The sequence below is a fragment of the Ciconia boyciana genome, chromosome 4 (genome assembly GCF_034638445.1).
Source record: "Ciconia boyciana chromosome 4, ASM3463844v1, whole genome shotgun sequence".
Classification (NCBI taxonomy): domain Eukaryota; kingdom Metazoa; phylum Chordata; class Aves; order Ciconiiformes; family Ciconiidae; genus Ciconia; species Ciconia boyciana.
This window is the reverse complement of record NC_132937.1, coordinates 65,522,779-65,547,341: the sequence shown is the minus strand read 5'-3', so window position 1 is coordinate 65,547,341 and position 24,563 is coordinate 65,522,779. Positions and strand designations below refer to the sequence as shown.

At 36.4% G+C, this 24,563-nt stretch overlaps 1 protein-coding gene across 1 annotated transcript in view; it reads left to right on the top strand.

The window, feature by feature from the left end:
* Window positions 1-1,367: 1,367 nt before the first annotated feature.
* SHC3 (SHC adaptor protein 3) overlaps window positions 1,368-24,563 on the top strand; it is a 57,585-nt gene continuing 34,389 nt past the window's right edge. Inside the window, exons 1-2 of the mRNA XM_072859349.1 lie at window positions 1,368-1,907; window positions 22,197-22,267. Coding sequence (XP_072715450.1) covers window positions 1,368-1,907; window positions 22,197-22,267 — 611 coding nt within the window. The remainder of the gene's footprint in view (window positions 1,908-22,196; window positions 22,268-24,563) is intronic.

The window sequence follows — 24,563 nt, the reverse complement described above, 5'->3', positions numbered from 1 at the left end:
TCTCTGGTCTGAATTTGTTTATAATGCAGTGTATTGTCCTACATCCAAAAGATATTTTGCAAAGAAGATCAATTTATAGAAAAGAGCCATATGGCTTGTGATGGGCATTGTGTATCACAATGCTGTACACATTTTGTGTTTTTAAAAAAAATGTAGCAGAAATGAAATACCTGTTTTCTGCATGTTTTGCTACTTCTCAGATCAAGTGTTTGTGGCTGACATTTATGCTTAATAAGACCTGGTGCATTTTTTTATTTTTCACTGCAGGATGTCAGTTTGCTGCTACCTGGACTTTTGAATATTCTTTTAGGTTTTTTCAGTTTTTCAGAATTAAACCAAACATTCCAGTGAAGTGAAGATCCTCTTCATGTTTTTCTTCGGAGTGAATATCAGTGGTGAAAGAAAAAAACATCTGTTAAGCCTGTTGTCGGATATCAGAAAAATACTTCTCTTCACACATAGGTACTTTATGTAATTCCTGCATTAACATAGAAGGTTGTTGTGGAGTAACAAGGGAGAAGGATTTCTTTCTCTATCAAAAATTGGATGTAACAGTTTCTGTGAGAGATAGCATTGACACAAAGGCACTTGTAAAGTCTGTTAGGCTGCTTTTGTGGAAGAAAATGTGTATATTCTTTAGTTCTGTCATCTGTTTTTAAAATACTTGTGTGCTTAAAGGTATTCTGAAAACCTTTAAGGTGTCTGTTTTGCTGGGGGGGAAGGGAGATATATATGTGTAAATATTATCCAGATATTTGCTAATTGTGACTTCTTTATAGATTTGCAAATATGTGAGGTGGAGGAACATTTAAACAGAAGATAAAGTGTGGTGTTCCATAAAGGCTGTTAATTCAGTTTTAAAGGTAATTGCCTTTGGTACCAAAAGGGTGGTGGTGGGGGGGAGGAATTAAAGGTTGGAAGGAAATATCTGTTTGAGAAGATAGGAAAAGGAAATTTGAGAATTGATTGGTGCTAGTGTGCTGTAAGTGGGTGGATGGGTTTTTTTTCTTCTTCTTTTTTTTTTTTTTGCTACAGGAAGTGATTTGCAGTGTTCACTGAGCCTTTTGTTGAAAAGGGTCCTTCTCATTTGTGTGAGTCATGCTTTTGCTGTGAGCGAGTTGGCAGCTCTAAGCAGGACTGGGATCTCTGTCATAGAAAACTGTTACTTCACCCAACCTTAACGGGGAACCATAAGAAATTTCTTTAAAATTTATATATTTTTGTTCTTCCGTATACTCTTTTATTTTTTACCCCAAAATCTTGTTATCCGTCTGTGTTGTTATGAATCGCCTGCTATGTTAGCACAAGCATCTCCTGCGTTGGCATCAGATTTGCCAGAACATATGCAGGAAACCAGATAGAAGGGCATGCTTCAACGTACCAAGTATAACCGCTTCAGGAATGATTCGGTGACATCAGTTGATGATCTTATTCACAATTTGTCCATGAACAGCAAGGTCTCAGCAGTTGCTACGACTTCAACAGCACCTTCGTACCTGGTCTCGCCAGAGGTTCTCCGCAAGGACCAAGAAGATGGACCCACCACCCTGTGTACCCTCATCCATAAAGTGTCCCACTTGAAACTCTCTCACACGGGCAGCCTTTTGGGTATCAAAAATCTCTCCTCTGCAGTAAAGGAGCTTGCTGTCTCCAAGTTGCAGGGAAGCTCGAGTGCTTCTAGCTCAGCAGCAGGGGCTTCAGACAACACATGTAACCTTGTCTCTGCCACTTCGTGTTCTCAGCAGGACGTAAGCAAGATGAGTATGGGGAAAAAACCACGGTCAGAGGAAATGCACCTGGGAGGTGAAGACTGGAATCAAACTAGCAGCTTTGTCAATAAACCCACTCGAGGATGGCTGCACTCGAGTGAGAAGATCCTGGGACCTGGTGTGACATACATTGTGAAGGTTGGTCTGATTTCTTCCAGTCTCTGTTTTTATCAATGAAAAATTCTCTGCTGGTTTTGATGACAGGCTAGACAGGCTGAAAGGATCTCTATTTGTATATTCCCTTTTTTGTGCATAATGCATGGTATGTAAATGCAGGAAGGCAGGGTTGGGAAGCTGTGCTAATTTCTTAAATTAGAGCAAACATGCAAATAGGTTCTTTGTCAGATAATGTTCTACAGCTGTGTAAAAATACTGTTCCTAAGCTAAAAGCTGGTTTTCTTACTTTTTGTTTTGGGGTTTTTGTCCTTCTTCTGAATTTAGGTAGCATACTGTATATATCTTGGATACATAAGCTTTCAATATGTCTGGTGCAATATACAGGAGGAAAGACAGACTCCTTGATGTGTGAAGAACTGTTAATCTTGCATGATATTTCAGTTTGAAAATACCTCTAAGGACATGTGTGTTTTTAAAGTGAAATTATATTTGAAATCTTAGAGCAGTAAGGTACAGAGCGCAATTCTTATCATGTTCCACAAATAGAAATACTGTTGTGGGTAGAGCACGAAAATGCAGCTTGTTTTACATAATGAGAATTCAGCCACCTTAAATGTTATTGCTCTTTTCAGTTCATTGATACAGCATGTCAGGAGCAGAGAATCCCAAGTTTACAGGGTAATATTTCCATATGCTTTGAAAGTATTTTGAAATGACCTATTAAATTACAGCCTTTGAGAGAAGGGTATGTGCAATGTTTTTGTAGTCAGGTAAGATTCTGGTTACACCTTCCAGCACACTGTGCAGAAAGTGTAAAAATAACGTTATTGTCCAGAATTTGTTCTTCAGTCACTATGTTTTATTTGCCAAGTGGCTTTTGTATCTTAAGTGTTAAACTGTTTTGTAGCAAACTATTAATAAGATTACAGGTCTATTTTTAATCTCATTTTATTTGGGGTATAAAAGTCACAGTGCGACTTTATATGAGGATGCTTTAAAACTGAGTGACAGCCTTGTTGCTTAACTCTCACTGGTTTTTCACAAGTCTCATTATCAAAAGCAGAGTGCATATTTAACAGTTGGAGCACTAGGAAGCAGTTTTTGTTTCTTTCTGTTAGTGGTGATGGTAGATTTTGCAAGTGATGGTAGATTGAGTAAGTTGGCCAATTCAGAGCACTGTTGAAATTGTACTGTCTTTTTTACTACTCTGAAATTTACTGGAACTACAGAAGAGTCAGTGCTACCTTTCAGAACACAAACTGCTGCTCTGCTACTGTTCAAGAAGTGTCTTGATAAAAATAACCCACTGGTGCTAGATACAGTGGTGGAGACCCCATTGTTCTTTTGCACGGAAATACTCTGGTTAACGGAAGGTCATTTACCAGTTTCCCATTAGCTCAGGGAACTCAGCTATTTTATTTTTTATTTTTTATTTTGCTTAGGATATTGTGAGTAGGCAGATAATGACTGTGAGAATTCACTGCTGCTGTTTGTTTTACCTGAAGTGATCATTATGAAGCAGAACAAACACAGTATTCATTTTCTTAATTTTTTCAGTGGTTGACCTTCTGTATGCTAGATGAAGCTGATATCCTTGAATTGAAGAGAGAATTAAAATTATATACAAGTGGACTTACATTTAAAGTTAATAATTAACCCATATCTAACACTGATAGTAGAACAAATATTTTAATTAGCGCAGCTGGTATCAAATACATGAAAGTGTATTTATACACATTATGTATATTAGAATTTTCAAAATAAATCATTAGCACCATACAACTTGTGTTTTACATGTTTGTTAATGTCATTAAAATGTATGGAATCTAGATTGTTTCTATTAAAAAAATAGAGTGTTATCTTTAACTTCGTGTTCTCTGGCATATAGAGTCACAGAACAGTGCTCTAAATGTAAAAACAAAGGTCAAAAATAAATATCAAAATCAGTGCTTAATGAATGAATTAAAATAAACCGGTCCTGGTTATTTCATAATTTGCCTGTTCATTAAGTATCCCAGAATTTTCCTCAGCAACTGCAGATAAGAATAGAAGTGCAGTTCCCACATCATTAAACATTGTTAGTTCCCAGGGCTTTTATACATTCAGACCATCAAATCAATACATAGATAATGTACACTGAAGGGAAACATTCCTTGGATACCTCATGGCTATATTGACTATCTGGGGGACTCGTACCATGTTTAATTAGTACCATATGCCTTGCAGAAAATTCCATATGCCATTAGTTAAATGAGACAAAAATTAGATTTGTTGTTAACCAGCAAAGCTTTTATCATTTTGTGTGTAAATGTGCACTGGGTTACTGTTTTCTCATTAATCCGCATTCAAAACATGAAAATTACCTATGGGACAGGGTAAATTGTAACTACTGGGCAGTTTGATAACTCACATTGGAATCTTCTGAAGTAAGAGACACAAAGTTCCTATGCGCAATGTATGACAAATCTGTAACTTTACTGCTGTCCCCACATTTCACATATTACCCATTTTTTAAATGGGCAGTGCAACTCTAATGCTTAAAAATGGGTATAGGATTATGGTAAATAGGAACTGTGTTCTGATCTTCATGGTCTGGTGCGATGGAATTATTTTCAGCCATAAAAATACTGGCACTTCCGTATTTTTCTGTATCCAATCCCTGTGGAATTCACGTTGCATTTTTATATATTATTTTAATGGGAAAATTTTCACAAATACAAAAAAATATTTTTGTTACAAATTAGACAATGACCATAGCCATATTAGGGGACATAAAGTGGTGAGTTACTGATATTTTACTTAACAGTACTGCTGAACAGTTTAACAAATTATGGATTAATTAAAAAAAAATGAAATAGTTTGCTGTGATGGAAGTCATTGAAGAGCTCAGTGTTTTCCCCATAGAGGGACTGATTACTATAGGGAGTAATTATAAATGTTCATGTTGTCAGAAAAACAAATACATATAATAAAAAAAAGTAAAACTGTGTAATGTAACAGTAGTTAAATGTTTCAATGAAATCTGTTTGTTTCCAATGATAAATGTCTACTGATGAGTTTAATTGGGTAATGGCATAGATGTTTTGGGTTTTGTTACATTTAATTAAGAGTACAATGAACAGTCAAGAGGCAAATATATGTCTGTCTTTAGGTAGCTCATGGTTAGGTTTTGTAACAAGTGTTGATGAGCATAAAATGCTGTTTCTCAGCAGTTCAAAACTAAATAAACCCAAAATACCATAGCATAATTTTATAACCTTATATACAGTATATCCAAAAGAGCTAATGAACTGTAAAACCAAGACAGTGGTTTAGAACAGACCTGGGTAAGTCTAGTGTTAAAAAACAGATACAAAGATAGTATCTGAGAGATAGGAAGGAAAAAAGGAGTTCATCTAAAAGAAACACTGCAAGCCAGGCAAATAATATTTCAATTAAAAGCATATTAAATTATTATAGCAAAGTATCTAAAGATTATAATCCTAACTACAATTATTTCTTTAACATTTTAACACTTTCATGTCTTGGGAGGGGATAACAGCAATTTACATCTGATGAGGAAAATAGACATCTTTTGTGAAGCTGTTCAAACACATCACCAAAGAAAGGCTGCAGTTCTGCAAACATTTATGCATGACACTGTTTGTGGGAATATTCTAATTGAAATAATTGAGGCTACTCCTGTATGCTGAAAGTTAAGTATGTGCTTAAGGATGAACTGAACTGCTGTGTTGCTTGCTCTTATTATATCCTTTTATTCTGTACTGTAGTATTCCCTTCAGTATATATGCAGGGCAGCTGTGATTTTAGCAGATCTCTGCAAGTAGACACAGAATTTACAAAATTACTTTTCTCTTTAGTGGCTAACCCAGACTGTGAAGCACAGCCTTAAGTGGAAATAACATGGTGGAAACTGCAACATATGTGGCCTTCCACTAGAAAACTTCAGGGCTTTTTGGAAGAATGTTTCTCTTTTTTTCTTTCTGCTCTAACCGGAATTGATTTGCTGCTGGTTTGAAGTAGGAGCAAGATACCAATGCTTCATGGCTTTGTGGTGGTACTCTTTGCTCACCTGTTTGAAGGGTACCCAGCGTTGCCTGTAAGAAAAAAAGAAGAGGGTTTCTTGCTTCCTTCTTACTCCTTTAAATAGACATAAAGTCAAATTTACAATCTACTTGTTAAAAAAAAAAAGAATATTAACATTACAGCAAGACTTTTTAGTTTCTCTTTTTGGTTGATGCTAAATTTATTTTCCTTCATTATAGCAAAATTTGTGCAAGGTTTCTTTGTTTGGTTGGTTTTTTTTTTTAAATCAGATTTAAATTCTGCTCCTATCAGTCAAGTTGCAATAGTGTTAATGGTTAATCACTGATAGTGTGACATGGCCTGAATAAAAACATACTCAGTAGGATTTCATGCATGTGATTCTAATAATAAGGATCACAGTCCCAAAGCATCCTGTTTGTAATGAGGTTTACATGTTTAAGAAGTGGGTTGTGTGTTTCAGCCATGTGGTGATAATAGAACTGAATACTGATCCTTTAGTTCAGAGTCTGCTATCCTCAACCCAGGTACCCAAACAGTGTTAGCTAGAGCTCAAAGACTTATGAAACTGGCTTATCACCGTGGATTTTAAAGCTGCATACATGCAGGTTAGGGGAGAGAGAAGTAAGTGACAAAGACAGCATTGGTTTTAGCAATTAATCCCTCCTAGTATGCCATATTCCTTTGCAATCAGTTAGTATCCTTTACATTTTCTTTCAGTGTTATTTGGGCTATGGAAGAATGATACTGATGCCTGTTGCTCTGTCGAAAACCTGTTTTTTGAACTCCATGGATCTGAAATACTGTGGGTCTGTTGTACAGCCCAATGATATGAAAAGAGCATTTCTCACAGAAATTAAATCATATCCTACAAGCAAAAATCATACAGTATAGTCTTTAATTGTAATATTATTCTAATTACATGAATCAAGTACTATTACTGTACATTTGCACACCTTTCATAGAAAGCAAAACACGTAATGATTTTGGTGCTGAAGGATTCAGCTCTCAACGTGAACGTCTGGTCTGCAGTACATTTGGAGTGTTTGCAAAATGCCTTGGAAGCTTTGGCATAATTTCCACACCTAAGGTTATTTCAAGAGTGACACAATTTGGCACTGTTAATGTTGATTTGAATAGTTAAAGTCAGAACTGTATTTTTTTAAAGTAAAAACTATACAGTCCGGATAGTTATTTACAGTTTTAAAATTCACAAATGAATTTGGCTGGTTGGTTTAGGAGGTAAAACTGCATTCAGTCAGAATTCCTTCTCTGTTTTTCCTTGGAAATCAGATTGTTGGCTTCTTTACTTGTCTTCAAATAATGGTTACAGTAAGAATACCATGTGCCCAATGTAAATATCTGCTGCTACAAACATAAAAAAACCACACAGATGAGCCATGATCTTCAGGGAAAACCCATGCCTTTCTTTGCTGGTGGAGACAAGGCACTCCCTTGTCCCAGTGACAGGGCACTCCTTTGTCCCCTAGCCACATAACCCATTGAGGAACCTTGTCTCCATTAACACACTAGCTATACTTGTGCTGCAGCCTGGCTTCATTTTATACTAGAAAGTTAAAGTGAATTCACAAAGTATCAATATGAAATTTTCTTGTTGTTTGCAATGGGAAGAAGGCAGATCTGCCCTGGGATAGTGCCAGAGACAACCAGCCTTCCCAGCTGCTGACACTCTTGCAGGGTGATTTACTCCCCTAAGCAATGAAACAAATTCCATTGTCATAGAGGAAGAGGGGTTCAGTATTGCTTCTCTGCAGTTCTACATAGTCATGCAATATTCCTATTTCATTTAATTCTATATATTTATGATAAAATGCAATGCAGCTCTACCTTTGGCTGCTCCAGGCAGGTCTGAGGCAGAACCTGTCCATTTGAGTTGTGATGGGAATAATGATGGGACTTGGTGCAACCACATTGCCAGTCATCGCTTGTTTTCAGAGGTGGATTGGACGCAATTTCATAAGGGTAATCTAGAATGTTTGTTTAATAAGTGATAGACGTTCCCCTAGATTTTTCAAGTAAGTTTTTCATAGGGCCAGGAAGGATTTCAGTCTCAAAAGTTTGACTCAGACAATCCAAGTCACAGCTAAAAGTTTAAAGACTAAAAAAGGCTCTTTCAAATTAGACAGGAGCGGCAAGCAAAAAGATAAAAGGTAAAAATAAACAGGGTATAGGAAGACACAAAGAAAATAATGTGAGGTAAACAGAAAAAGCTGTCTAGGCCTTTTTTCCACAGCACCATCACATTATATTTGCTGATACAGGGATTTTTGTCTTTTTTTGTTATCTCAGAACAAATCCTGAAATTAGAGACATAAGTTGACTAAATACCTTAAATAATAAGGACAAGACTGAAAAAGATATATTTTATCTTAAGATATTATCTTAACTTGCTCAGCAGCATTTCCATCCTTCTGGATATATTGTACTAACATGCCTTTATTCCCCTTTTTGCCTGTTATTAGCATAGAAATTGTACAAGGGAGTGCATGTCTCATTGGACACCATCATCCTGACTGACATTTGACACTGCATGAAGTAATTGTCAGAAACAGAATTGTCTCTTTTCTTATAGACAAGCTGCTTTAATTAACCACAGGACATTTTAAAAGTACCCTTAACTTTCCGAGAAATGAGAATGTTTCAGAAATACCGCCTTTGCCACTGAATGTAGGGGCTATGTTTTGTTGCCACATGTTGAGTACAGAAGCTACAGTGTCACTCGTTTTTACTTACTTTTTGCTAAAGTCTGTGCAGGAATGAAGAGAAAAGGCCAGGCAGATAGACTGTGCAGAGTCTTCTTCTGGAAGGAAATAATGAAGTGCGAAGCTGCACTGCAAACACCACAATAAACTGCTAAAAACATATCAGCAAAGTGTTTTGAATCTACCCAAAAGCCTTTTCTTGGGTCAGAGACAGAAGCTATGAAGGCCATCCCCAGTTCCTAGGTCTGTTATCCTTAACAACATTCAGGCATGATAAAAACCTTCAGAATTAACGAGCTTTACAAAGGCCTGGTATGAAATCAAGCTGCGCTGGCAGGTGCATTGAACCTGTTTTCTCTTACAGCACTTCAGCAGCATTAAGAAGGCAATGAAGTCTGGCTGACTCTGCTGTAGGATTAATAATAATAATAATAATAATCAATGTTAATAGTACCTAGCTCCTATGGAATGCTCATTGTTAATAGATCCTTGTGCTCTACAAGGTGATGTTTGTTTACCAGCTTTAATACTAAGTACTATTTAATGCAAAGTATCAAGCTTTTGATTTTACTGAAGAGGAAGTAAAGAAGTAGAGGATTTAAGTCATTTGCTGGAGGGTGTCCAGGAAATTATTGACAGAGGTGAGACTTACACAACACCTAAGTGCAGTGCTCTTCCACCAGACCCAAGTGCTCTGTAAAGTTGCTAGAGTGAAGGTCTGCTGCTGTAAAAGGTCTCTAGCTGGGTAGGCAGAATAGGCAAATCAGAAAATATCTTTTCAGTTTGCAAACTGAGCACATTTATGACAGAAATTAGAGCAGAAATTTTGAAGGGACAGAAAGACAGCTTTGCCCAGGTCAGCAGACATTACCTTTGAATCATGGTCTTCTGTGATGCACTTGTAATAGTTGTCAAAGAAGGTCACCCAGGACACAGTGCATGCCACAGCAGAGAGGGAGAATAAAAGATTCCCTATGAAATGCATACCTAAAAATGTTTTGTAAAAACCAATTGTTTATAAGCTCAAAGTTCATATAATGTATGGATGTTTTGTAGGATCAGAGTTGTGGAGAATATCCTGGATACAGTAAGATACAAGATAGGTTTGTGCATGTTAGAGACATAGCCTGGTATATGTTGTGAGCTTGAAGTGAGCAATATTTATGAATGTATTTTTTAGATCAGCATTATGAATTGCAATTCAGGTTGCTCAATGATAGGCAGAAAGAGTAGTAAGTTATGCGACAGACATCTGAAGAAGTAGAATTGATGTGCAGCCTGTAGAGTTAGGTGCAGCAGACTTTTCAAGTTGAAACGAGATTAAGACTACTTAAAATACTGTTATTTATGTAGTGTAGATTACCCCTGGATTTGAGACTGCTCTGTAACCATTCATTTATTACTTATAATAGTTACAGGGGATAAATAGCCTGCACATGAAGCAGGCCTGCTCTGGAAGAGAAAACTTAAAATACTGATTGTTGGAGATGTATCTGTCATTTTGAACCTTTTGTGAATTAATTTTATAGTCATAAAATAAGCAGAGAGCACTAACTAAATAGAAACATCATATGAACCTGCTCTTGCAATATATTTATTTCTGCCGAGGAGCTGGAAGAACAGGGCTGCTCGGTGCAGGGGGCACATCCTGAGCTGACACTGACCTCGGGGCTTTTGGGCAAGGGTGGTGGGCTCCCAGGCGAGTCTGGTCAGGGCCATTAGGGCCTGATGGTGCCCCCAGCCCCCCGAGAGCTGCTCTGCTGGGATTCTTTGTGGCCTGCAAGAAGACCTTTTAGAGACTTCTTCACGCTTTAAATCCATCCCAGGACGTCTCTCTCCTTATTCCTCTGTTCTGCACATTGGAGGTCTTACTGTGAACACAAGTAACTATAGTTTAAGCATAAGAAAGTTAAAGATTGATAAAGATTCAGCAAAAAGATGTGCTTTAATTGCTGGACTCTTGTGATGAAGACCAGAGGTACATGCAACATTGATATAAAAAAGGACTCCCTCTCCCTTCCTCTATGTTTTAGTTTTTCAGTTTTAACGTTGACAGGTCCTTCCTAATTCACACCTCCAAATGTACAATTTTGAAAGCATAGCCGTACAGCATTTCAGATACTTAGCATAGGTTTATATTTGTCATCATGGAAAAGCACCTGTTAGTTCTTCCATCTTCTGGGTCTGTGCTTTAATAATACTCCTCATCAAGCAGTTCTACTTAATGACTGATGTAGTATAAATTCTTTAATTACTAGATATAATTACAGTGTCCATATTTATGGTTTAAAATGTCTGATTATGATTTTCAGCTATTGAAGCATAATGTTTTGGCTGCAGAAGCTTTTGCATGTTTGTGTTAAAGGAATTCTGATGCAGAACATAAGCTGCTAGAACTAATCTGCATGGTGCTTTAAAGGGAAATATATCTTAGTGGATATTCAAGGTAGCAAGCAAAACAGTCTGAAAAGTGTTCACTGAATTAAAGTATGCAACAGTGAAAATGAAACAATTAATCTGTGGTACTGCAGTGGATACTCTGATTAATATCACACTGCAGTAACTGCATTCACCCTGTATTATATGTTTTTAAAATTAAACCTGAAAAGTATAGATCTAAATGTAGCCTTTTTTAAATAAAACTTTTGGCACATACAAAAAATTGAGGCATAATGCAGAATGTGTATACATTTAAAATAATAGAATAAATTATTGTCCAATGTGTGCCCTTCTGGTTCTAGCATTTCTGAGCTTTTGCATGCAAAAACATACATCTGTAAAATGAGAGCATAAGAAATACTGTACATGCAAAGCTACCGATATGGGATTTTTGTGGAATCTTGTGAAAGCCCAGTCCATTTAGCATCTGTACTGCATGAATATTTTTGAGCGTGATGTTGGTAATCTTATTTCATTCACTCATAAGAGTAAGAAATAAGAAAAAAGTATTTTTTTTTAAGATGTGTTGTTTTCAACCCCATTTGAGATGGAGATTAGAAAATTGTCAGAAGCAAAATTTGCTTCCCAGTGGTATCTTTCCCCTTACTAGCAAGAAATGAGACCTTAGAGTTGACTTAAGAGTTTGCTTCTCAAGATAAGATAAAATATATTCTTCCCCTAGCTGAATCCTTGTCCTTTTTTTTAAGGGGTTCTGAATCAGTACTGTATGATTTGATTGTGAGATGCTGCCAGAATGTTGTCACAGGGGACAAATGTAGAACCACTATTAATATCTAGTGAGAATTGTAGACGTATCCCAAATAGAATGGATTCTTCTTTTCTGTTTAATTGTTTTCTTACTGTTAAGATGCCCCATATTCTCATGTTGTGTGGAGATTTCTACAATTACTCCTGTCTGCTACTCTGATACAGTAAAAGGAGAAAAAAATCCAGCTTATTCTAGTAAAATCAAGTGAAAATACATTCTATCAACAGAGGGAAACTATACTCTGAAATATGGTGAAAATATTTCACGTTGTTGCACAGCTTTTCTTCAGATGTCTCCTTTCCCCAGCAACTGATAATAGTCATGTAAAATCTTCATCATACTTCAGAGATGTGTTAACAGACATGGAAAGTATTGCTAGTATTGTTCTACCTTCTGTCCTCATATTGGTGGCACATAAGTATATTTTGTTTTGCAAATGCTGTGTTTTCTCTATGCCTCACTGTCAACAAGATTTGGAGGCATTCAACAGGTGTTCATATCTTCTCCAAGGTCTCTTTATTTATATGAATCCCTAGCTGCTGAAGAAGGACTGTATAGGTTTTCTGATCTCTGTGGGAGAAAAAGGAATAACCTATTTCCAGCTTTTTCAGAGTGTTGGCAAATCTTGATATCTTTTTATATATAATCACATTTGTCAGTTTATTAATAGATATATAAAGCTGCCCACCGAAACTTTAAAATACTTATAAATATTTATATACTGAATTTCAGAAATAATAAAAAATTAGTGGTTTTTTAGACTTAATGATTCTTGATAAGCATTCTTAATAACAGTGGTACTGTATATTTGTGCATGCTTGAAGTCAATATATAGGATTTCAAGATCTGTGTATATAAAAAAAATACATGCATATATATAATATATAAAAATGAAAGTAGGTATAGATACATAAAAATTTTTTTTGGTCATGTTAAGGTTGATTGATTCTTTTTTATCATTTAAGCAACTCAATGCAAGAAAGATGCATGAAATAGAACAATATAGTTGCCTTCCTTTGTTTAGAAGCTGATTTTTCTACTGGCAGTGGCTTATACTTGGGATGAATTTATTCAGATGAAAAAGTTTCACAGCCTTTCAGTATTAATTAGTTAATGCTAGGCACTTTGTTTTATAGTTGACCCCAGAATCCCTCTGGAAGTCAGTCTTGCTTTACTTATGACTGAAAGCCTTTATGAAAATCTTCCTGAAATTCACTGTAAAAGGATTTACATGACTAAAGCTAGATGTCTAGCAAATATGGAGTGACTTGCAGTCATGCAGTGAAAATTTTAAAACGTGACCTTTCTTTTTATTATTTTGTACTCTGCTAAACAAACAGTGTTTGTTTCGTGCAGTGAATCAAAATATATCAAGGCACAGAGATACAGAGAAAGTCTTATTTCCCTGCAGCCTCTTATGAAAATGTTTTATAACTCTACTATGATAATTAAATCAAGAGCTTATGAAGGTTACCTTTTTTACCAAAATAGTTTAATAGCATAATTTTAGCAGCATTCCTGTTATTGAAAATCCAAGCATTCAGTTCCAAGAACAAAATAGACAAGCAATACATTGTAAACTTCATAAGTTGCCAAAATAGCATTGAATTATACTAAAAATAATGTGTTAATTAATGAATCAAAATATATAAATCATAGAAGTAATTTCTGGGAGGTACTAATCTCATGCACAAAACACATGTGTTTGCCTCCTAAATGCCTTTATTATTACAGTTGTGCACACCTGAGCCTGGTGTTCAAATAAGATAAAGCAGTTAGTTGAAAGAGTAGACTAACATTCACCAGTTAAGAATTGTTAAAGTCTGCATATATAGGGACATTTAAAATATTTTTATACTACAGAAGCCAGTTATTGTACAAAAGGAAATAGGAAAAAGCTATGTGTTGGCCAAAATTGGAGGTATTCTTGGGAGAACTGTGTTCTTTTCTCACCCATTATTGAAGAAGTGAACCACCTATTTCCAAGAGAAATGCAAACCTATTGACAGTCGTATCCATCATAGTTTGTACTAGTTCAGAAGCTCTGTTGGTTTACTTGTCTTGTGGAACAATTTGTGATGATAAATTTACAGCCGAAGGGTCAAGGCTTATTTGTAGTTGAACCCTGAAGAAGACTTGTTTTTAGATTTTCCGTTCCATTTCCATTCAATCAATCCTTACTTAGAGTTTTCTGTCTGGATTAGAACATGCATTCTTTAATGAGAAAAAAACCTTTAGGGGAAACATTGATTCACTGTAAAGCTCTATACATGATTACTTACTGGTATAAAAATTACCAACTGCAGAACTATGAAAGCACAGAAGAGTGCCTTTCTGTTTTTCACGACATATGTTTATGACACATTTTTGGTGTTAGATTGTGACAATGTCTAAATATAGGGTCTTTTCCTCATTCAGAACAAGGCTGCCAGTGTTTCTTTCATGCAGGATTGCTGCTCCCCTGAGCAGGTGTGCCGTTGTGCAGATACCAGGGAAGCTCGGGGCAGAGGAACAGAGAGAGTCCCTCAGTATACGCTGGTAGAGCAAGTCATCACGTACCCTCAGAGATCTGCGTCTTCAATTAGTCCTGAAGATGTGCCTTGCCCCAAGGGGAGGGAAGGGCAGGAGACTGTGGCATGGCCGGGAGAATAACACTCATGTTAGGTAAGATCTCAATATCGTGTTACTTGATAGCTATGCAGAGCATTTAAAGGCCAATATTTATATCCCAAACTACCAGAGAAACTGAAATCTCTAGCAGCTGACTTAAAGCTCTGTGACTACTGCTCATACAGATTTATTTCTCTCTGAATATCCAGTCTTGTTTCTGCCCACAGCTTTTTCTAATATTGTAACTCACCCTACATTAGAAATGTCACAGAACTAATCTTCCATTCCATCCTTCTGCTTAAAATATCTAGGTAAACTGACATGAATCTGAATGGTTGCGTGCATGTGAGACCTTCTTCCCACTGCACTGCTATCTGTTCAGTCGATGTTAGACAGTATTTTCCAAAGGCTGCCTCGTCTGCCCAATGAGTGCTTTGCATTATCAGCAACACCTGCAGTGAAAGGGTGTCCCGCAGGCTTCTGTGGTGCCAGAGTTTGGGTGGGATGTTTGCCATGGTGATGGCAAGACAACGTACAGCGGTTCTCCACCTACCAGAAAAAGGTTTGCCCGAGGTTTGGCAAACACCCTCTTAACACTGGGCAGCTGTTAAGATTAAAAAAAACACCAAAGAAAAAAGCTTATTGCACATTAGAGTGCAGGTCTTCAGAAAATGCTGACTTTTTGGTGATACAGAGAAGTACCTCCCGATACTGCTACCTTTTGTTCTAGTTTGGCTTCAGAAGTAGCTCCTGCACTCCACTGGGCTAGCTGACCATTGAGTCCAGAAAGATTTATCGAGCTCCCACCAAGATCTATGTCCCAGTTGGGTAGCTGAGCCACATCCTTAGGTCAGTGACTAGCATAATATGTATAAAGTCCCTTTATATATACTCTTTTTCAGTATGAATGCAGTAACTCTATATTTAAAAGATTTCAAGTGTAAATTCAGTGTTAGGAGCTTCCCTCAGTCCTCATAACTGCTCATGACTTCAGCTCATGTCCTACCTCGTCTGCTGTACTGATGGAATATGTGCAACAGCTTCAGTCTTTGCTATGCAGAGATGTCTTCAGAGTACCCCTCCTTCTAAAGCAATCCTTTTATTCAACGTGAATTAAAAATGTAGGCTGCTTCCATATTTAGCCTGACTAAATGAACCATTTACCTGTTTTGAAAAGGTTTGCAAATCTTTCTGGTAACTGGATTTATGCTTTTCAAGCTGCTGTATAAGCACATCATATTTTAAATCATTACTATTGGAAACAAAATTTTATAAAAACTTACGTGAGTGCTGTAAATACTGGTCAGTATTAGCTGTTGTTAGAGATTAAGCATTATTAGCAAATGATTACAGTTAAAGGTAACTGTGCTTGAGAGGATAGCCCCTGAAGAAGATTGCTAGGTTTGTGGGTAACATGCAATGCATTCCCACTGTTATTTAGCACACTCTCCTTTCGTGTCCTTCTTTCCTTTTCCTATTGCTTTGCTAATGGGAGAAGGTGAAGAACAACTCAGGAAGGCCAGTTTTCTCTGTCTGGGCCATTTGTTGTGACCAGGATGAGGAGCCACTGTTTCATATTAAAAAGAGGATCCCCATATCTACCTGGATGCAGAGCCATGCCTCCAGACCTTCTCTGCCTCCCACACAAATCTGTTGAGCTAGCCTGGTACAGGGGTGTGCACACTATGTAAAATTCAAAGGGTGCAAAACTATAGGTGTGGAGGCTTTATGTCCTCCTTGTATAGGCTGCATGAGTAAGGATAGAAGATTTGTCTGCAACAACGCCAAGCAGTTACCTTTCCTCCTGAAGATGTGGAAGGAAAAGTCCTCCTGCCACGTGGCAATATCTTTACAGCCTTCTGTGGAAGTGCTTTACCATAGGGTAAGGCATTTTGCTATGGGTAACTGAAAGGATAATTATGTATTTCAAATTCTAGGTATAACTCTGTACCCAGTCTATCTTAAAAAATAGCAAGGACTGTATTGTTACTGTATTTCTTCAGACACATTTTTGTCAATGACTTCTTCCTGCCTTTGTTAGTGATGGATACTATGAAGTACACAGCAGACTGGCAACCACCAATCAGAGGGTTATTTTATGGATTGGCAAGGATTTTGTATTGCCAGATGTGCTTAAAGTATTTCAGAAAAATGTATTTTTCTCACTTTTTCTCTCAACATAAAAGTTTAGTGTTTTCATGAATTTATAATGCTTCTAAGATTCCACTGTCTTCACAAAATTAATAAATTTACTTCTACAGGATACTATGTACTTTAATAAAATACATATAACTACACTATGATCTCCTTATGAAGTAAAGAAGCAAATGTATGTTGCGATAAGCTATCTTCTGCTGATTAGCTGAGTTAAGTAATTTATGGTGCATGTCTCAGTCAAATTAGTAAGGTATTCAAGGTAATAAATGTTCCATTAAAGCACAGTTAAAAAAATCAGGAAGTATTGTGGCACTTATTATTATTTTTCTTTTACTTAGTTTATTTTATTAAAGGGAACACCTTCTGATTACAGTTCCTTGTTTGTTTGTTTTTTTCCCCCACTTCAATGTTTTAGAGAGTGGGTATTGTAAATTCAGTTAAGCTGGGAAATTCATCTAATATGATAGCAAAAGGATTCAGGTTTACTGTTTCTTATTAATTTTCTAAAGAGAAAAACTTATTTTGTAAGATACTTGTAGTTATCAATCCTGTAGTCTCTGGCTATGATTTGGGTTGCTTTTGTGGGTTTTTTTTCTCCTTTTTAGGCAACAATGTGGATATTAAAAATCCTGACTTGGTTCCCAGTTACATGTGGACAAACTTATCTTGAAATCAAGTCCTGGGCTGTTACTATTTTTGTATTATGCTCTGCTTGTTAACTTGTGTCTAGGCTTGAATCTTAATATGATTTAGGGTAGACTGCAAACTTGAAAGTAAGTCATAAGTATTGTGGAACACTGTGGCACTCTTAGTGTTCATTTCACAAACCCCTTTGGCTGTTAATGATATCTGAAATTAGTAGGAACTGTAATTTTGATGCATAAATAAATGCATGTTGCAATAGAAGCAACATAATCTGAATTTGAAATAAAAGCTCTTATTTTTAAATAAGGGAGTCCTCAACTGGAATTAACTAGCACTAGTCAATTCATACTAACTACTCATTTACTTTCAAGGCATACTTTAATTCTGGACTAGCTCTGGCTAACAAGAATAAAATGCAAAACAAAAAAACCCCACAAAAACAAGCCCCCCCCCCGCAAAAAAAAAAAAAAAAAGGAATCATGAAAATGTAGGCATATGACTTGAGATACACATGAGGAACAGATGTGGCAAGTAAAAAGATACTCACTTTTGCATACTTGCCAAGTAAAAGCGCAGCCTAAGCCTGTGGATGAGAAACTTGCAGTGAATTGACTGGCTGATTACAGGGTATCTTATAATATGTTTCAGAGATTTCTATTTTCAAAAATTAGGTCTGCATACACCACCCAGAACCCTGGGAATCTGAGTCTATTTTTTGAGCCCCCAGGCTATTAGCAGCAGCTATGCAAAGTTAGTGCAGATTTCAGATACATCAATATTTGAAGGCACTGGCTAATTTTTGGCTACAATGCAAGTGCGTGTCTGTTTGCTGATGTAACCATGTTATCTCTTACATAACTTGGACGAGGCTCTGTGTGTTGCAGGTGCAATCTGCAATGTTGGGAACCACTCAGATTTGATGATGGTCATCTGGTTACACAGATTAAAACCAGTCTGTCTTAATTTACTAAGAATACCCATGCAGTTTTGGTGAGCTAATGATACTCCAGTAGTTCAGACTCAGAGATTACGAGTCCTTATTTTGTTTGAGAGTAGGTGGTGGGCAGATCTTGATGCTACCCATGTTCTGGGCAGACACTCGTCTGCTATTAGACGTGCATGTGTCATTAAAGCATTCAAGAATTCAAGCATTTGTCACTCCTAGGTTGGACTACTGCAGTGCTGTATGGGGCTACACCTTGCTACATTTTTATAAAAATATTTGTTGCTGTTGTTACTACTAGCTTCTGAGTCAACCAATGGAAGATTTCTTCTGGTGACTTGGTGTTTTGAATGAGCTTGTTAGAGAACACTGAACAAGGTTTTTCATGTTTGTGGGGCAAAAGGCATCTCTGATGGTGACTACCCTCATTTGCCTTTTCTCTTCAATCCAAGCACATGAATGCACTCAGTGCTCCTGTGTTGACCCGTCTGTTTCTGACAAATTTTGGGAGAACTCAATACCCTTTCTTACACAGGGTACAGTAAAAAATTTTAGTTGTTAAACAAGAATTTTCTGACTGCATCATAGAGAAGACAGAGGTACTTTAGGGAACATGGAAAAAATCTTCACCTATGGGACAAACCAGAAACCTGGGATATATGGCCTTCTCTTACATTTACCTGGAAAAACTGTAACTAGTCAGGATGTTGGAACCTTATGCAATGAGAGAGGTATGGTCCCAGGAGTATGTGGCACTCTGCTTTTAGATTTACATCAGCTTCTGCAAGGTGCTGTTTAGCATGCAAAGTACGTTATGAATCTAAAACCTCTGAATGGGAAGGTATTCATTCATGTGAAAGACTCTTTCCTTGGGGCATAGTACCATTCAATGAAGGTATACAAGCTGGAAACTCATTCAAATATCAGAAAGTAGACAGAAGGCAGAACGTTATCTGAGGGAGCTTGGAACTGGTAGTCCTAAATCTTCCTGCTTCAAGGTGGGCTGCATCTCGGTATATATATTTCCTGAGGATGCTAGTGGGAGCTCATAAATATCACAGTGCGCAGTAGCTGATTGGTTAGAACATACATTAAGTGCTGGGTGAAGAGGAGCTTTTTTAGAAGTAGACTGTTTTATAACTATGTTTTAAATGTTTCATGGAATGCCTAAAGCAAAAGATAGCATTTCTTTTTAATGAGGATATTTATTTGTTGAAATAAATGAATAATTTATTTACTTGCTATCTTGGTTGTATGTCTCCTTTCTGTGGATCCTTGTCAGGATGTACTTCAAATGGATATTTTTAGAGAGCAATGTTGGTCTTGGGGAATAATTGAAGCATAGCAGTAGGTGAGTTATATGTCCCTGTAGTTGGCCTTTGGACCTTTTGAATGTCAGTTATTATAGTAATTTTGTTACTTGAAAACATGCCGTGGTGATTAAGTGTTCACATTTTTTATCCCAGAAAATCAGTTGCCATCTTTGCCTTGATCAGTCAGGAATACTGCAAGCCTTACTATGTTGTGTTCAGCTGTCTCTGTGCTATACATAAAACAAGCACAGGGTAATTTTTCCATCTGACCTTCCTTCAGTCTGGTTTTGTCTCTACTTTTGTTAATGCAGATCAGGTAGTATGACTCAAAGGAGTCTAAATGCACGCCTTCTAAGTATGTTTATGGGTATTTGTCTAATTATTTGTGTGTTTATTTTGACAGTGATTTGTGTGCACATGTGTTTGTGTATTTATTTGCACGCCTGCATGTACTTGTCAAACTGCCTTCCAGAGTTTGCTTCTAAAATGTTGGACCTAGTTCTCAAAATTGTACAATTACTTCGCTTTAAAAGACTTGTGGCAAATATAGATAAGTGAAGGAACAAGTGCAATCCAAGAGTGTTTTAGTATTGAGCGGTCTAAATGAACAGGTTGATGAAATAATGAAAACCAAGTATTTCAGTAACAAAAAATCACTGGGATATCTTTGAATAGTTATACCATTTACCGCATACTTAATTATAAAAGTATCTCATATGAAATAATATTTGGGAAAATTTGTCAATAAAAGCATCCTAGAACTAAAGCAAAATGACACAAAAAGAGTACAGGAAAACATCTTTCATTGCTGTATATTGGCATAAGTTAACTGACTTCAGCTGATTATCTCAACTGATGTTTAACAAACTTCATCTCAAAGCAAATCAAATCACCCTCTGAGATACTTAAAAATAGAGTTAATGGCTTAACTTCCTGCATCAGAGCATGAAAATGTTGTTCTGGATGCTTTAAGTACTCAGGCAGAAGTATATGTAAAAAAGCAATCTACTTGTAATAAGATACAAGGGTTACCTAATTTTGCACTGAGAGAGGAGTGATGATAATCTAAACAGCTTGAGAGTATGACCCTTAGCTTGAAAGCTCCATGTGCTAGGATCTCTATAGATGAGACATTTTCCATGAGGATTTTACAAGCGTTTCAAAAAACATAAGATCACAGGAGACTTCTAAAAAATTCTGGGAAATGGATCTCGAAACAACCCTTCCCAGAAGCTGTGGGCTATTATAATCCAAGTTCAAGCAATTTAATGAATAGGAGTCACTTGATATTATAGTTTATTTTATTCAGTGTTGTATTGACTTCATAACATTTGATAGCAATAAATTAAATAATAATGGACATGTGAAAACAAACTAGATACTCCCTTGGCTTGTCAACAGTTTGTGACAGACATGTTTCTATAGAAAAAGCATTACTGAAATTCTAGATAGTATAGTTACTGATGTAGTAATTCTCTAGTTAAGAGATCATTTTTTCAGTATAAATTAAATTCCCAAACAGACACAAAATGGTGGCCTCACTTGATTTTTTGCACCAGTTTCATACCCAAATAGATTGCATTACGCTGCAAATAGATATAAAAACTGATATAAAACTGCTATAAAAGCTGATCTAAAAACACAGCACTAGAACAGCATTATCGGGCTCATTATGTAAAGTCTGAACCCTGTTTCCCCTGACTGTCAAAAGTCAGGGGTGTGGTTGAGTACTTACTTAACCTACACACAAAGATACTACCATGGGATATGCCAGTCATGAGTTGGTTTGTACAAAGCCGCTATCCAAATATCTGACAAAAGCTGTAGCTGCATGTAGACTTTAGCACATGCAAATTATGCCCACTTTTGGAAGCAAATCTAGAAGATTCACCTGAGTTTTTCTCACTCCTGTGATAGATACAGTTATATTTTAGTATATTTTCTAACGGTACTCCCTCTTTTTCATAGAGATGCAGGGCAGAAATCTGGGTCAATAAATCTGGTCTTTTCCTAATATTAGCTAACCTTCATGTCATTCCTCTCTTGAATGACCCTGTTGAAGCCATCGCCTAGCATGGGTTATTAGTATATTTCGTTAGCATTTTCCTATATCTTTATACTAGTGTCATTAATGAAAACATTAAATCCCATCTATCCCTGAGCTGGTTATTAAGGAATCCTCTTTGGATTGCTGGTGCTCTTTTCAGCTTTCCCTGCTATATTTTACCTTTTTTGTACTAATGAGGCTTAGTTCTCTCCCTCTTAAAGAAGATTTTCCTCCTAACCAGTGCTAGATGTATTTGCTTTCCCACACTTCCTTTTCATTAATATTATTTTTTACTTTGATTAGCTTTATATCTAAAATGGAACAATTAAGATAGAGGAAAACTAAAAAGCACATCAACACATTATGAACTAGGTGTATTACAGTGATTAAATTAAGTGTAAAAAGATATGTTGAACCAAACTTGAGACTTAAATGAAATAAAATGTTTATGCAACAAATCTGTGACATACAAGAACATAATCATAAAAACTTACCTGACACACAGGATAAATCAAATGTAAAAGTAAGAGTTGTACAATGCCTTTTAATGATTAGCTGCATTTTCTCTCAGAACTCAAGAATAATTATAATGTTTTCCAACTGTTTCTTTTTCCTTACAGTACTTGGGCTGTATAGAAGTCTTACGCTCAATGAGATCTCTTGACTTCAATACTAGAACACAGATTGCAAGGTAAGACTTTGTACAAGTATGTTTTTTAAAGTAACTTCTGAATTATGTCCCCGAAGTGGAAAGGCCAGGAAGATGGCAAAACACGTAGTAAATAATTTTTGGATACTGTAAGTCCACTTTTTAATTTTGCTTTTACAGGTAGATCTCTCACCTGGTATTGATATAGCTCCATTGTGGGTTGAAAGATATTTTCTTCGTGGTCTTTTGATATGCCAGGAACTGCTTTAGAAAATTTTTGCCTGTTTGTTATGCCAAATAAGGAACTTACCTGGGTACCAATTTCATGATATTTAAACCAGTGAGAATTAGAATATGCTTAAAATCTACAATGCGTTTGTCAAAATTAGTCTAGGGAGGTGGTTTGGAGCCGCATGTTAATAGGTTTTTATAGTAATTTCTTATGAAAAGATGTCAGATTACAAACTGGCTGTACAAAGGATGTAAATGAAAATATATCACCACAATGATACCAGAGACAAATGAAAGAATGTTGTCTTTTCCAGACTGAAACAATAAGCTTGTATTAAGTTCTTATTACAATTCTTTTAAACCTGTCACGGTATTTTTCTAAGAGCGGTACATAAGTACAGCACTGTCTTAAGAAGTGTCCATGAATAATTTTTTTTCTAGGAGACTATTTTCTGAGAACTATAGGAAATAGTGTTTTGCAGGCATTTTCACTTGTAAAGCTGAGCTCATTGATTTCAGAGGACTGTAGCACTGACGTCTTCTAGCAACTGGAGACCACGTTTTCAAATTTTGGCATCGAAATAATGAAGTAATCCTTTCCAAACCAACACATACAAAGTGATATGACTGGATTCAGTGCTTGAATTTCATCTTTTTGAGGCGTCTTACAGTTGCTGATAGTCTATCATAAACCATTGATCATACCATAGACAGCTAAGTATTTCTTTCATTAAATGAGAAAAATTAATTATTTTTGGGCTTGGATGCCAATTGTACGGTCTATATGCATTGACTTTGAGTTCCACTTACATACAGCAGCTTTGAATTGGACCCCGTGAGTCCTCACAAAATGTTAATCATTAATTTGTCAAGATACTGTGTTGAAGAGGGGTGTAAAAGCATGAGGACAGGTAAATGCAGAATTCTGGTTTTCAGGCAATGTAGACTGTGGAGGCATTTGAGAATTTTACTACTGTACTTTTTAAAACTCATCGTGTAAATTTCTGTGGTATTTGCAGCAGTGACCCTTTAAAATTATTTCATGTCTAAGCAGACTTGTAGTTCCAGTGCAGGTGGCACATTTGTGTTTACCACTTGGAAGTTAAATGATACTGGCTTATGAAACAGTTGTGATAGTTAATTGGTTTTGTATTCTATACCTGAAGGTGAACCGAATTCGGCTTTATTTTTCTGCAGTCTCTTTCACATATGTCTTCATTGGAATAGTGTTGCACTTTTCCTGTTCTCTAGCTTAAAGGCACAACTCTGCCATTAATACTTAAGCATGTTTGCTGATCTAAAGCAATATGGTCTGCACAAACAAAGTATAGTTTGTTTGACTATAGTCTTATAGTTCTTTCAATACAAAAATGATTCTTGGCTTTTACTGTGAAACAGACTTGGAATTACATTTTTTTTCTGTGGAAGTCATAGCATATTTGACTACATGGTGGGCATTTTCTTGGCTTATCTTCCTCTGACCACATCTAGAGCACAGGATATTTTTTCAAGCAGGAAGCCATATCTTCCTGTTTTGCTTGTTATTTTGCATTTGCAATTTTCTGTTTATCATAAAACAATGAAGACTCATTAACTCATCATTCTGATCATGTAGCTCCTGATCTAAAACTTTTTTGAAAGTAGGAGTTTTTCAGGACTTCTGAATCAGGATCTAGCATCTTAATCTGCATTTCATTAATTCATCTGGCTCTAGAAATCCCCATGCCATGTCTTAAGTTTTAAGTACCCACAAGAAGCATTCTGTGCCATACTTTGTCATGTAGCATTTCACATACAAGCCTATTGTTTATTAAGAAAATATTATTAAGGAATTAATAAAATTTACATTTGCTGATTAACTTGCTCGTGTGCATTAACATAACATAGGCCTCAAGGTATGTACTGAATTAATAAGGCTGATGTTCTGATATTCCAGGCACCAATTCCCTCTTAAGAAGACACCCGGCACAAAATGATCTGTGCAGCCCTTTGATTACAAATAAAATAAAAGTACCTGAAAGTTACATTTATGCCTACTATGTCATACATTTATATTTAGGTATGTCCATTGCTGATTTCTCTGCAGCCTGGCACCAGTAAAAACTGT